The following is a 14431-nucleotide window of genomic DNA, read 5'->3' on the forward strand; positions in this document are numbered from 1 at the left end:
GGCAAAAGACTGTTGGACCAAGAAAAAGCCTGTTGAAAGTAATACTGCTACTTCTTGTTCGAAAGAGAATAGTGAAGATGGTTGGGATGCTGAAGCGTTATTTGCTACGGAGGAAGAAGACTTAGCTCTCACGGTAACAACACCAGAACGGATTGACTACAAGAATGATTGGATAGTAGATTCTGGCTGCTCAAATCATATGACGGGTGACAAACAGAAGTTACAAAACCTGTCTGAGTATAATGGAGGTCGTGTGGTGGTGACAGCTGACAACTCAAGGTTACCGATAACTCACATCGGTAAGACAATAGTTACGCCTCGATATAATACTAATCAGGTGCAACTCCAAGATGTTTACCATGTCCCAGGAATGAAGAAAAATTTGCTATCTGTGGCTCAACTAACATCATCAGGCCATTATGTCTTATTTGGTCCCCAAGACGTGAAGGTTTATCGTGACGTCAAAATCTCAGAAACACCAACAATAGAGGGACAACGTTTGGAATCAATTTACGTGATGTCAGCAGAGTCTGCATATGTAGACAGGACAAGAAAAAATGAGACATCAGATCTATGGCACATGCGGTTAGGTCACGTTAGCTATTCCAAGCTAAGTGTGATGGTGAAAAAGTTGATGCTTAAGGGGCTTCCTCAACTAGACATGAGAACAGACACGGTCTGTGCGGGATGCCAGTATGGTAAAGCACACCAATTACCATATGACGAGTCGAAGTTTAAAGCAAAAGAACCGTTAGAGTTGGTTCACTCTGATGTGTTCGGATCGGTTAAGCAACAATCAATTAGCGGTATGCGGTACATGGTAACATTCATTGATGACTTCTCCAGGTATGTGTGGATTTTCTTTATGAAAGAAAAATATGATACTTTCTCAAAGTTTAAAGAGTTCAGAGACTCAGCTGAAGGAGAAGTGGGAAAGAAGATATGTTGCTTGCGCACAGACAACGGAGGAGAATATAGATCAAACGAGTTCTCTCAATACCTAAGAGAATGCCGAATACGTCATCAATACACTTGTGCCAACACGCCACAACAGAATGGTGTAGCGGAAAGAAAAAACCGGCATCTTGTAGAAATTTGTTGAAGTATGCTACATGCAAAGAATGTACCTGGAAGGTTTTGGGCTGAAGCAATGAGGACTGCAGCCTTTGTGATCAACAGACTTCCTCAACCAAGGTTAGAATTTGTTTCACCCTTTGAGAAACTATGGAACATAAAACCTACAGTTAGCTACTTTCGAGTATTTGGCTGTGTATGTTATGTGTTTGTTCCTGATCATTTACGGAACAAATTTGACAAGAAAGTTGTTAGATGTATCTTTGTGGGATATGACAGCCAGAGAAAGGGGTGGAAATGTTGTGATCCAATTAGTGGAAGATGCTACACATCACGAAATGTGGTATTTGATGAAGCATCTTCTTGGTGGTCCTCAGAGAAGGAGGTGTTGCCAGATTCGAGAGAATTTGGAGACAAGCTACAACAAAAGATGGGGGAGCATGATGTTCAACTCCAAACAAGTTCAGATGAATTAGAAGATCCAAATGGCGATGATGTCGAACAAAGAGTGACTCAGAATCCTTGGCAAACTGGCGTGTATCAACAACCAAACGAAGAAGGTGGGCCTAGTGAAACAGAAGAATCAATTCCACAATCTCAACTCCGAAGGTCAACAAGAATACGAAGGCCAAATCCCAAATACGCCAATGCAGCCATAATTGAAGAAGCAACGGAGCCTGAGATGTTCGAAGAAGCATCGAAGAGTTCTGAGTGGATGACAGCTATGAAAGAAGAGATCGATGCACTTCAACAAAATCAAACTTGGGATATTGTACCAAAGATAAAAGATGTGAAACCCATATCTTGCAAATGGGTTTACAAGATAAAGCGCCGTCCAGATGGGTCAATTGAGAGGTACAAAGCGCGATTGGTAGCTCGTGGTTTCTCTCAACAGTATGGACTAGACTATGATGAAACATTTAGTCCAGTGGCGAAACTTACAACCGTACGAGTCTTACTTGCACTTGCAGCCAACAAAGACTAGAACTTGTGGCAGATGGATGTGAAGAATGGTTTTCTTCATGGAGAACTAGATCGAGAGATCTACATGACCCAACCAATGGGTTTTCAGAGTCAAGATCATCCTGAATATGTGTGTAAGCTGCGAAAAGCACTCTATGGATTGAAACAAGCACCTAGGGCGTGGTATGGTAAGATTGCTGAATTTCTAACGAAAAGTGGTTATTCAGTAACACCTACAGATTCTAGCTTGTTTGTCAAAGACAATGAAGGTAAGCTAGCTATAGTGCTAGTGTACGTGGATGACTTAATCATAACCGGTGATGATGAGGCAGAAATTCTTCAGACGAAGGAGAATTTATCAGTTCGTTTCCAGATGAAGGAACTTGGACAACTTAAGCACTTCCTTGATCTAGAGGTTGATCGTACACACGAAGGAATATTTCTATGTCAACAGAAATATGCTAAAGATTTGTTGAAGAGGTTTGGAATGCTCGAATGCAAGTCAACCTCAACGCCAATGGAACCAAATATCAAAATGTGTGCACATGAAGGAAAAGATTTGGAAGATGCAACAATGTATCGACAATTGATAGGTAGTCTGATCTACTTAACCTTGACCCGACCTGACATTTCTTATGCAGTTGGTGTGATGAGTCGGTATATGCAAAATCCAAAGAAGCCTCATTTGGAAGCAGTTTGACGAATATTGAGATATGTGAAGAATACAATTGACTATGGTCTTTTGTACAAGAAAAGTGAAGACTGCAAGTTAGTTGGTTATTGTGATGCTGATTATGCAGGAGATCATGACACCAGGAGATCAACAACTGGATATGTGTTTAAGCTTGGCTCCGGAACAATTTCTTGGTGTAGCAAAAGACAACCAACGGTATCATTGTCAACCACTGAAGCTGAGTATCGAGCAGCAGCAATGGCAGCTCAAGAGAGTACATGGTTGATACAGTTGATGAATAATCTACATCAACCAGTAGATTATGCAATTCCGTTGTATTGTGACAACCAATCGGCAATTCGGCTGGCGGAGAATCCTGTCTTTCATGCAAGAACTAAACATGTGGAAGTACATTACCACTTTGTTAGGGAAAAAGTTTTGCAAGAAGAGATTGAGATGAGGCAAATCAAGACAGATGAGCAAATTGCTGACTTGTTTACAAAAAGCTTGAGTGTTGGAAAGTTTGAACATTTCCGTCGTCAGCATGGCGTGATTCAAAGAATGGAGGCTAACATTGAGGGGGAGTGTTGAAAATTCAATATTAGCCTAAATAAGTTCACACCTAAATTAATTTGATGTCATTGCTTACATCAATTTAGTTTTGATGTCATTGCTTACATCAATTTAGTTAGGTGAAAATTAAGTATTTTTCTCATGTTTTAATTTCAATGGTTTAGATTATTTAGTGCTTATTTTAATGAGTGGTTTAGATTGTTTCTTGTAACCTATAAATACCCTACTTGTATTTGAGTTTTATCATCCAACAATCAAAGCTTAATTATAAGCATTAGAAAGCTTTCTTAAGAGTTCTTCCCTTTTGCAATTTTGTGAGATTATTCTAAAGAGTTTTTTCTTCTTCTCGACACTCTATTTGATTCAACATGTTTCAAGTCCGTCCAGATGCTCAATTGAACCAGGCACTTCTTCTATTTGAGTGAATGGTAAATTTAAGTGATTCAACATCTTTGGGAGTTCAGTAAGTTTGACCAAACATAAACAAAACTCACAGTTAAGGCTTTCGAGGTTGATGGCTCCTAATAGATTAGGGATCTTCCTTAACTCCATGCAATAAGAAAGGTCGATTTCCCTTAAATTAACAAGATCCTGTACAAAAAACATATAAAATAATTGTATTACTTGTAAGCATTATCTATTTACTTTAGTCGCATAACATATAATTATAAAATATTAGATTTGATGATCGTGAATTCACTAAACAAATTTTCTTCTTTAAAAGAAGTAGAATATATTTATTTTAAAAATCTTTTATACTTAATTATATATTTTTTTCCTAGATGAAGGAAGCATAAAAGCATATACCTGAAAATCTTCATTCCAGAGTTGTTCCATACTGCCCCCAAATAATTTCAACACTACAAGATTCTTTGGATTAAAATTTAGCGATAAAGATTTGAAGGGATAATAGTTCCACTCAAGATACCTCAACTCATTTGGAAGATATACAATATCAACTCCATTTGTAGGTTGTTTCTCCGTCCAACGCCAATAAACATCAGATTTGACATATCTAAGATTAGACATGTTCTCAAAACATGTAGGACTTAATAGGTTATCAATACGAGACATGTCGAACTTTATTCCTTCAATTCGGTCAGTTCCCTGATATAAAATCAATTTACCAAAGTATTAGTATAAAAAAGATTACATGCATTCTAGTTAAAACATAAATAAAATGCAATTATATTAGGAAATGCTTACACTAATTGGACATATCATTAAACATGTTTGTTTTTATTGTCTTTTTATATAAAAGCAGTGCATTAGATATGTAACTAACCCAACAAACACTAGAGCAGATCCTATGCCATATCCTAAGACATATATTTTAAATAATATCAAGTGTGTGTGCGTGCGTGTATATATATAAATAGTGTGATACTGAACCATAGGACATCATACGAAAGGGCAAAATGAATATAAATACAAACAACTCTTACTTTATTATTGTTGAGCACTTGATACACGTGCTTAGGATTCCACAGCCTTTTACGCTTTTCTGGATATTCAGATTCTTGATCAACAATATCTTTACCCATTTCTTCAAGCATATCATGCATAGAAATCCGCCCATAAGAATTGATGTCAAATAGGCACTTTGAATATAGCTTAGCACCCAAAATCTTAAGAGCAAGTGGACTGCCATGGGCTAACCGTACAAACTCGTAGGATAGATGTAGAAAATCAACAGAAGGATTCAACTGCTTAAATGCAGTAATAGAAAAAAGTTGAAGAGAATACTTCTCATTTAACTCTTCCACCTTATGTATTTGGGTGGCTCCTCCATTCTTCAACACTTGTCTATCTCTAGACGTTAGAATGATTTTACTTCCATCACCAAAATGTTTAACACCCATCCAGTCTACTTGTTCTGGGTCATACACGTCATCGAGGACAACAATTACTCGTAAATTGTTCAGCCTCTCCCTGTAAGGGTACCCTATGGAAGGGGTGTCTATACGAATTTCTTTGTCCTTTAAAAGTATGGAAAGAAATTCGTTTCGCACGGATTCCCTCCCTTGTTTTTCTATTTTCCCTCTAACATTTTGAAGAAAGTGACAACCTTCAAATGTGGTAGAGACTTCCTTATAAACAGCATCAGCAAGAGTGGTTTTGCCAATACCACCCATGTCCAGAATAACTATTCATCAACTTATTTAATACATATTCAACTGACGCTACGTAATGTAAGGCGCGAATGGTCATCCATCTATAATTTAATCTATTTAATCTAAAATCTAAAATTTATCACCCATTAACTTAATAATTATTTATCAGACATTCTTTCTCTTAATATTATTGATGTAATACTGTTTCTCACAAAGCGCGGATTGTCATCTGCGTCTTTACAGAGTTCTTTTCGAACTAATGTCAAGTCAAGAAAGGCGTGGATTACTATCTGCGCTTTATTCGAACTGACGCTACGTAATGTAAGGCGCGAATGGTCATCCATCTACTATTTAATCTAAAATCTAAAATTTAATCTATTTAATTGAAAAAAAAGGTAAAAGTGAAATTGATAAAAGAAAAATAAAAACATTAAAAACTGAATTTATATTTTTTTAAAAAAATATATTTAAATCTTGAGAAGGAAATGACTTTATATTAAGGTAAATTACATGGATGACCATTTATCTATAGGGTTGTGTCAATATAGTCATTATTTTGAAAATTTCACCAATATAATCACTTAACTATTTAATTGGTTTTAATATAACTGTTAATATTTGATGGAAGTGCTGACATAGTAGTTAATAAGATTGGTATAGTTACATATTTAATCCTCAATAGTTACACATTCTATTAATGTATAGTCATAGTTTTAATTTAATTAAAAAATAAATCATTTAATCAGGAGGTGTCACATGTCAATAAGTTATTTTAACACATTTTAATAGTGACATGTGTCACACCTTATTAGAGAGTTTTTTAATTAAATTTAATATTTAATTCAATTAATTTTCCCACCAATTAAGTGGTGAGGTGTGACCCTGAAAGCTTGATGCATTTGGTTCAATTCCTCTGAACAATAAATGTTTACTCTCATTTTTCTCTTTAAATTGGCGGTGATATATGTCACCACCTAATTGATGAGAAAATTAATTAAATTAAATAACAAAATTAATTAAAAACTCTTCAATTAGATGGTTACACATGTCATTATTTAAATGTGTCAAAATAACCAATTGTATGACTTTCTTTTTGAATTAAATTAAAACTAAGACAATTTTTTTTTGCTCGGCAATTATAATTTTTATTAATATAACTATAAAGACAATAGTCAATGAGAGTGTCTCGTTAAAAACCTCTCTAATTCTAAAAGGATGAAAAAAAATACATTCTCCCCGACAATATAAAAAGAGTCAACACCAAACAACAAAATCACCCAATAAAACACAACCCCAAGCTTACAACACAATCAAGCATTGGAACAACGTTCAAAACAAACACAATCAAAATCTGCTGAACGTGAAGGCACCCTGCAACAACCTGTTGCAATCAATATACCTTGCAACACAAACATAGATAACATATTGCAACTAAAAACACCTGTAAACCCATCAAAAACCTATTCACCCATGCCAACAGAGCAAAAACAAAAACCCCAAAAAACCACCCTAAACCACTAAAACATGAAAGCAGAACCAAAGGTTAACTGCAAGTATTCAAATCAACCTCAACCAAAACCTAAAGCAGCCACAAACCAGACCATGAATCGCCACAACATAAGACAACGAACAAAAAGAAAATTCTTCAGAACCGTTCTCCCCACTTTCCACCACGCTTTGATTAATTCTTGTCTACAAAGACCCGCATTTGCAAGAAGATCAGCCATTTCAATTTTCGATCTTGAGACATGAACAAATTTCAAAGTATCGAAGCAGCACAAATAAACCAAAAACGATTTTGCTTCTCCTCGCAATCGGACTTGAAAGCAGAATTCTAATAATTCATCTATTGTCCTAAGTTACAACCAAATCACCCGCCACCAAACTCTTGTTGACATGACCAATTTATTAACCACTCCCAGACAGTGTTTTTCTCGTTCCAGCAAGCATCTTGCAACTAATCTCCCATACAACGTCCTGCCAGCTTCCATTACCAACAATTATTTCTACAACAACCAATTTCCTTTGAAGCATCCTGTACAAACGGGGAAAGACATATCTAATATCCTTAGAGCCACACTAACAATCCTCTCATAACATCACTGTTATCTCAGCTGAAGCCATTCATCCTCAACAAAACAAGGTGGTTCCTACTATTTTCCTATCTGAACCATGTAAAATTCCTCCCCGCTAAAGGCATACCAAAAAGATCACACTCTACAACGAACGTGTTGAAAGCTGCAATCTCAGTTTGACTAAAAGAGCAGCCAATTCTCTCACTATGGTTTCGAATGGCATTAAAGTCACCAGCCATGAATCAATTATTAATTAAATTTCCCCTCTCAACCATATTCTCATTCCATAGTGAGCCTACATGACAAGGAGCATAAACATTCAACACTGAGCAATTCGAAAACTGTGAAGCATACCTCCCTAATAAAAGAAAGAATATGTCCTTTAAAAAACGACTCTTATCCCACACAGTCAGCAGACCCCCAACATTACCCACAGCTTTCGAGAATCTAAAATCGACAACATCGTCGCACCAAAACCTCGCTATATTCGATTCAGTCAAATCTCTTTTTTAGTTACTTGAATCAAAACAATCACACACTTATACATCCTAACAATCCTCCGCAAAACAGAAATTATATTGGAGTCATTAAATTTTAATATTGCTTTAATTAAGGTTATTATCGTCATATGATATTTTATGTGTATTTTTCCTAGTAAGTTAGTATCTTTGGATAAGATAATAACACATGATATAATTTAATGAAAACTATATATATATATATGGATAGATTATGATGTAATTTGAACCTAAAATTCTAAAATTCTTAAGGAGGGTATAATATTTAATCATAAGATTATACATTATTATTTTAATTTTAATAAAAATATTATTTAAGTTAAAGTATAATTAAAATTAATTTTATTTATTCTATTTTAAAAAAGTATATTAATTCTAATATAAATTACAAAATGATATAATAATATATTTTGAACATTCCAGAAGTTTTAATGCCGTGTGTCAAGTCACTAGTGGGACCATCTTAAAGTATTGATTTGAATTACACAACAAGCTTAATGGTGCATGCAAGAACTATAAAAAATGATAGGCGGAGCGAGGATCACTCTAAATCTCATGTTTACAGATTTTTCTTCACAAATTTATCTTATAAATAAGAGTCACCGAAAAAATAAACACAATATCAACAATAAAAAATAAAAATGAGAGGAACAAAAGGAATCGAAAACGGTGGAGTTTATGCAGCAATCTGCATGATTGTCTTTTTTGCTCCGATCGTTCAGTCTCAGAGTACACAGATACCGGAGGACAAATCCAAGGTAAATGATTGGTTCAATAGCGTTATCAAGCCTCTCAGTCAAAGGACTGGCACTTTAGACCCAGAATTGGTTCAGGCCGAGGCTGAACCTAAAATCATAAAGGTTAAGCAAGGTGACGGTGGAGATTTCGCTACCATAATGAAAGCCATTGACAGTGTTCCAGCCGGGAACAGCAAACGCGTTATAATATCTATCGGACCCGGATCTTACCAAGAGAAAATCACGATCCCTCGAGACAAGCCTTACGTTACACTGGTGGGGGACCCCAAAAACATGCCCAATTTGACATTTGATGCCACCGCCAAAGACTATGGAACTGTAGACAGCGGCACTCTCACCACCTTGTCTAATTACTTTGTGGGTGCTTATCTCAACATAATAGTAAGCTCCAGAATTTAACCAGCACATATGCTTATATTTTAACTCAAATTATAATTGATGTTTAACTTTATAGAGATAGTAAGAGAATATTTTGAGATATTTTAAATAAATAAATAAATATCAAACTTTAGTACACATGAGATATTATGTATATGTATCCTTAGCATGTGGTTGCATGTATATGTTATCTAGGGTAGACATTGAAATCTAAATTTCTTTAGATTAATTGTTTATTTTATTGATGATGTCTAATCTGAATTTTATTTGTATACGTCCATACAAAAATTTCTATTATTAATACATATGTACATACCCTAGAATATATTTCATGATGAACATGATGATCTATACGTTTATAATGGATTATTATTCTTTTCATCAGTAGAAATAAAAAAAAATTGAACATCGTTAAATCTCATCTTTTACACGTATTATACATGTTGATATCGTTTTATTTATTTTCTCCACTTATAAATTCTTAACAACATGTTCTTCCTTGAATTGAATACATTGTTAACTTTCAATAATTTGTTATTATACATAGAACAGTGCTCCGAAGCCTGATGGGAAAAGGGAAGGAGCACAAGCAGTTGCCTTGAGAGTATCCGGTGACAGATCGGCATTTTATGGCTGCAACATATTCGGTTTTCAGGATACAGTGTGCGATGACAGGGGGAACCACTTCTTCAAGGATTGCTATATTCGAGGCACCGTTGATTTCATTTTTGGAAGTGGGAAATCTTTATATCTGGTATACATTTAGAAAACACATGAAATACGATATATATATATATATATATATATATATATATATATATAGATATAGATATCCCAGAATTTGATTGGAAAAGTGGGATGCAGGACACGGAAATATTTGTAGAAATAGAACCGAAACTTACAGTAATCACGGCACAAGCTAGAGAAAGTTCATCGGAGGACACCGGGTACTCCATTGTGCACGGAAAAATCACCGGAACGGCAAAGGGTTCATTTTTGGGGAGGGCATGGAAGAGCAGTCCGAGAGTTGTTTATGCTTATACTGAAATGACCGACGTTGTGAATCCTGCCGGCTGGTCTCATGACATGCAACCAGAAAGAGCCAAGTAAGTTGATGGTCACACACTAATCTTATTGATTAATTATGATAATGATAATTATTTTTTTTGTAGAACTGTTTACTATGGAGAATACAAGTGCACTGGGGTAGGCGCATCTTCCAGTGGGCGGGAGCCATTCACCAAGCAGCTAACCGAAAAGGAAGCCGAACCATTCTTGTCGCTTGACTACGTTGTTGCCACCAAATGGCTGCTCCCTCCTCCGATGATCTGATCAATCTATTGTTAGAGTATACCTAAAGACCAATCATATGATGATTGTAATAATACATTTATTTACCGATTTTATTGAATAAAGGCATTGCCACTATTATTATCAGTTATATGTCTGTGTTTAACAAAAACTGAAAGATAATAAAGTCCATATAATAACATTATTATTATTAAAAGTTTCATAGTCAAATATTATTATGGGCATGAACAATAATAATACGCTTAAGACTAACATGTTATTTAAGACTAACAGTAAAAAAAGGCCATAAAGAGGTTGCGCCTTGCTTTTTGGAGATCGAAAAAGATCTTGTTCGTGTCAGAGGAAGGAAGAGTAAGACTCCTTTGCACTATGTAAGTAAAGTTGCAAACCAGGACTTCTTTCTGGATAGGTTTCTAGAGGCTTGCCCTGATAGTATCCTGGATGTTACAACTCAAAATAGCACTGCTTTGCATATAGCCGTGGAAAACAGAAGGCTAGATGTTCTCCAAGTCCTACTTAGGACACTTATGAAGACAGCCTATCATCGAGAAGTGGTGAATCGAAAGGATGAAAATGGCAACACAGCACTGCACATAGCAGCTAGCAGCAATGAGGCCCAGGTTTGACTCCTTAGTGTTAATAATTAATACTACATTGATTGTTTTGTACTTTATAGAGACGATTAATTGATTAATGTAGCTTTTTTATATCTCAAACTATCAATTAAACAGATGCTTAAACTACTATTAAACTGCAAGGCTGATAAGCATGCCACTGATCAAGCTGGTTTGACGGCACTGGGTGTTTCCCAACAACATGGTTACACAGAAAGCATTACTGGTTTGCGTGGTTGCTTTATTCAAGTTGTTTCAAAGTTTATACCTAAGTTGGAGAAATAAACCGCCAGTTATGTCACCAAAGCATCGTCACTGATTTTCCGTGATATGGATAATATATCAGGCGAGAACCGTAATGCATTACTGGTAATTTTAGGATTAATGCTTCTAACTGCAACCTACCAAGCCACACTTAGCCCGCCTGGTGGTGTTTGGCAGGGTGGAAACGCCTCAAAGAAATTGGGGATATCTGTCATGGACCCTTCCCAGTTTCTTCTTTTCTATATTCCGACCTATGTCGTCTTCATCGTAACCTTTTTCCTAACACTATCCCTGCTTAAACCTTTTCCCTATGGTTTCAGGACAGCACTTCAAGTGCTACTTGCTTTTCTTGCAGTATGCTTTCACCAATCAATATCTTTCATTGTCCCAACCTCTTCAGCATCAATAATTCTCTCTCCTCTCGGGGATCGTTTTCATCTTAATGGCGTTCATGTGTATCGCATATCAAGTGTCGAAATTCAGTGTTTCGATAGTGGGATGTTGGATTTTACCATTTCACTTCTCAGGTGCTGCAATTCAAGTGTTGTTTTTATTTGTTTTTATGTATGATGACTTTGACCCCATAAACTATATCATGCACCCTATAGAATCAATAGGATCGTGGTTAGTCTTTCATCTATGTCGATTCTGCATAAAGCGGAGCACTAAATTGTGTAACTATTTTAAACTTTAAATTTGTAATTAATCCAAGTTTAAGGTGACACTTCTGGTTTATAACGTATCTGCTTGAAATATGTTGAATGTTTTTGTATCATCTTTGTCGTGGAATAAAAAGCAGATATTGTTCAAGAACATATTCCGAATCTCCTTGCAGCCACCATTGCTCCTATGAATAAAACCAAGCCAATTTCCTTCTTGGACGATCTATTCTATACCTAAAATAGAAGACAGGTGAAGAAAATAATTAGGTGCAACTATCACAGATTATTGAACAAATTGCCCATTTTATGTGGTTGGATTTATCACATCTCATGACATCAGTGATGGTGCACCTCTCTGCATCCACGTAAATTACATCAACTCCACATTTCTTCACCTCCATATATTCTTCTTCATTGAATGTGCCATGTTTGATGCAGAATTGAAACGATGCCTCCTCATAATTCTTGTCTTCTCTAACCATATCCTTACCACACAGAATGTACACATGATGCAAATACCATTCGCCTCGCAAAATAACTCACTTTTGTACTTTTCAAAACCACCGTCACCATCACTACCACTGGCGGCTACCAGTTGATATTCACAGATAAATTCAAGATCTTTAATGCGACCGCTGTCAGTGAGATCGGCCACAAGACATATAGCAAAAACCAAGAATCTGCTCCCACTACGCCCACTTGGGGCTATCTTCAAATTCAAGGAAGATTTCATGCTATGATTCTCAAACCTATTTGCTGAAATTTTGTTTCCCGGGAAACAACAAATCAGTTTTGGTAGGGGATCCGGAGAGAACTCCTTATAATATCTTGATGCCCATTTCTCACTTAGGGATTGAATATTGAGCATGGCATTTGCCTCAATGTTATCAATTGAATCTTGATTCAAGCTGAAGCAATTAGAGAATATCATAAACATGTAATGAATTAGGACACCATCATATTTAAATTTACAATTTAAAAAGATAACATCCAATATAATCCTTATATGAATGCAAATTTTGCGAAGGATGCCCTCCTCTCAAGATTAATTAAAAAGATAACATCCAATGAATTAGGACACCATCACATTACTACCATAATAAAATAACATTATCTTATTTGAAAAAACGACGAGAAATTTGAGAATGATACCCGCATATCACGAATAATTAATAAGATAACATCTAGAGCTAGGACACCATCGCGTTAGCTAACATGACCTGAGACCATTGTCTTGGTTTTTAAAAACACAAAAATAACTTTTTGATGAATAAACATGTAAACACCGTTAACCAATACTGCTTCAATAGTTCTGAAATCAATCTCACCGTTAAATGCCCTAGACAATTTAAAAAAAAAATTAAGTGCAATTATGTTACTCCGCCGTTAATGGTTTAACAGGACGATAACGTGGCTGTTGTGTCGTGACGTTGTTGATGTGGTTGCCTCACCAAAACGACGTTTTTTAACGTAACTCTTTTGATGCTTAAAAAGCCAAAAACAACGTCGTTTGTTTATGAAAAACTATACTTTTAAAGAGATTCAAACTAAAGACCTCTATGAAGTAATACTAAACACTCAACCACCAAACTAACTTAAGAATTTATCATAATATTATCAAAATTAATATATATGCTAAATAGCACCGATTCAGTTATATAACAAGAATAACACCTCACAAAAGATTTTACAAATTGAATTGTATCCTTTATTTTTCTATTAGTAGTTTGATTAGTTTATAATTAATTGGTCGTTACATAATATGTGATAAGCATTGAATGATTTTCATTTAGAATTGAATTTTTAGTAAATTTTAGTCACTTCATTTCTTTAGTCATTGTAAGAGATTGACATATTTATTATCAATGTGCTTAGAAAGGTGTATTTCAAGTATGGGGAGTGACTAGAAAAATACAAAAATGATGTGTGTTCATATTGGTGATTCTTGATTCTCATGGACCTAGGTATTGCATCATTTTTCAAAGATATATCAATACGAAGAAGCTCATGAGTTCCTGCAATGCATGTTACATAGGATTGAAAGCTGTTGACTAAAGCCCATGAATGATTTGTCCTTTGTTGATGATTGTCTCATTAAGAAGGTTTATCGTGGTCGCCTGGTTAGCATAGTTTAAATGTTGCAACTTGATCATGGGTCGTTATTAGTGACATTTTATATTATTTGATGAAATTATTAATTGTCATTTAATATAATTTCTAAGGTGATGTATTTATTAATGTCACTGTGTATTTAATAATATGTGACGAAAATATATATATCGGCATATTTGACATTTAGTGACACACCTAGCGTGGCGTTCATCGTGACGTTAAATTTTACGTCACAAAATATAAACAGTGACGTAAATGTAAAGTTTCGATGACGATATTTCATATTCCGAATTTGTTGTAGTGAGGTAAATTACACTCTTACTCACTGAACTTTACTCTCTC

The 14431-nt window shown here is 35.3% G+C and overlaps 2 protein-coding genes across 2 annotated transcripts; both read left to right on the plus strand.

Annotated features, from left to right (window-relative positions):
* Window positions 1-8631: 8631 nt before the first annotated feature.
* Window positions 8632-10459, plus strand: LOC120176615 (pectinesterase PPME1-like). The gene is made up of 4 exons (XM_039183011.1): window positions 8632-9129; window positions 9674-9880; window positions 9991-10232; window positions 10299-10459. Exons 1-4 carry the CDS (start codon window positions 8632-8634, stop codon window positions 10456-10458), a joined length of 1107 nt encoding a protein of 368 aa, XP_039038942.1. The 3' UTR covers window position 10459.
* A 231-nt stretch (window positions 10460-10690) lies between these two features.
* LOC120176616 lies at window positions 10691-11984 on the plus strand. The gene is made up of 6 exons (XM_039183012.1): window positions 10691-10709; window positions 10762-11057; window positions 11169-11277; window positions 11398-11542; window positions 11636-11842; window positions 11924-11984. Exons 1-6 carry the CDS (start codon window positions 10691-10693, stop codon window positions 11982-11984), a joined length of 837 nt encoding a protein of 278 aa, XP_039038943.1.
* The last annotated feature ends 2447 nt before the right edge of the window (window positions 11985-14431 follow it).

The sequence above is a fragment of the Hibiscus syriacus genome, unplaced genomic scaffold (assembly GCF_006381635.1).
Source record: "Hibiscus syriacus cultivar Baekdansim isolate YM2019G1 unplaced genomic scaffold, ASM638163v2 tig00112249_pilon, whole genome shotgun sequence".
NCBI lineage: Eukaryota > Viridiplantae > Streptophyta > Magnoliopsida > Malvales > Malvaceae > Hibiscus > Hibiscus syriacus.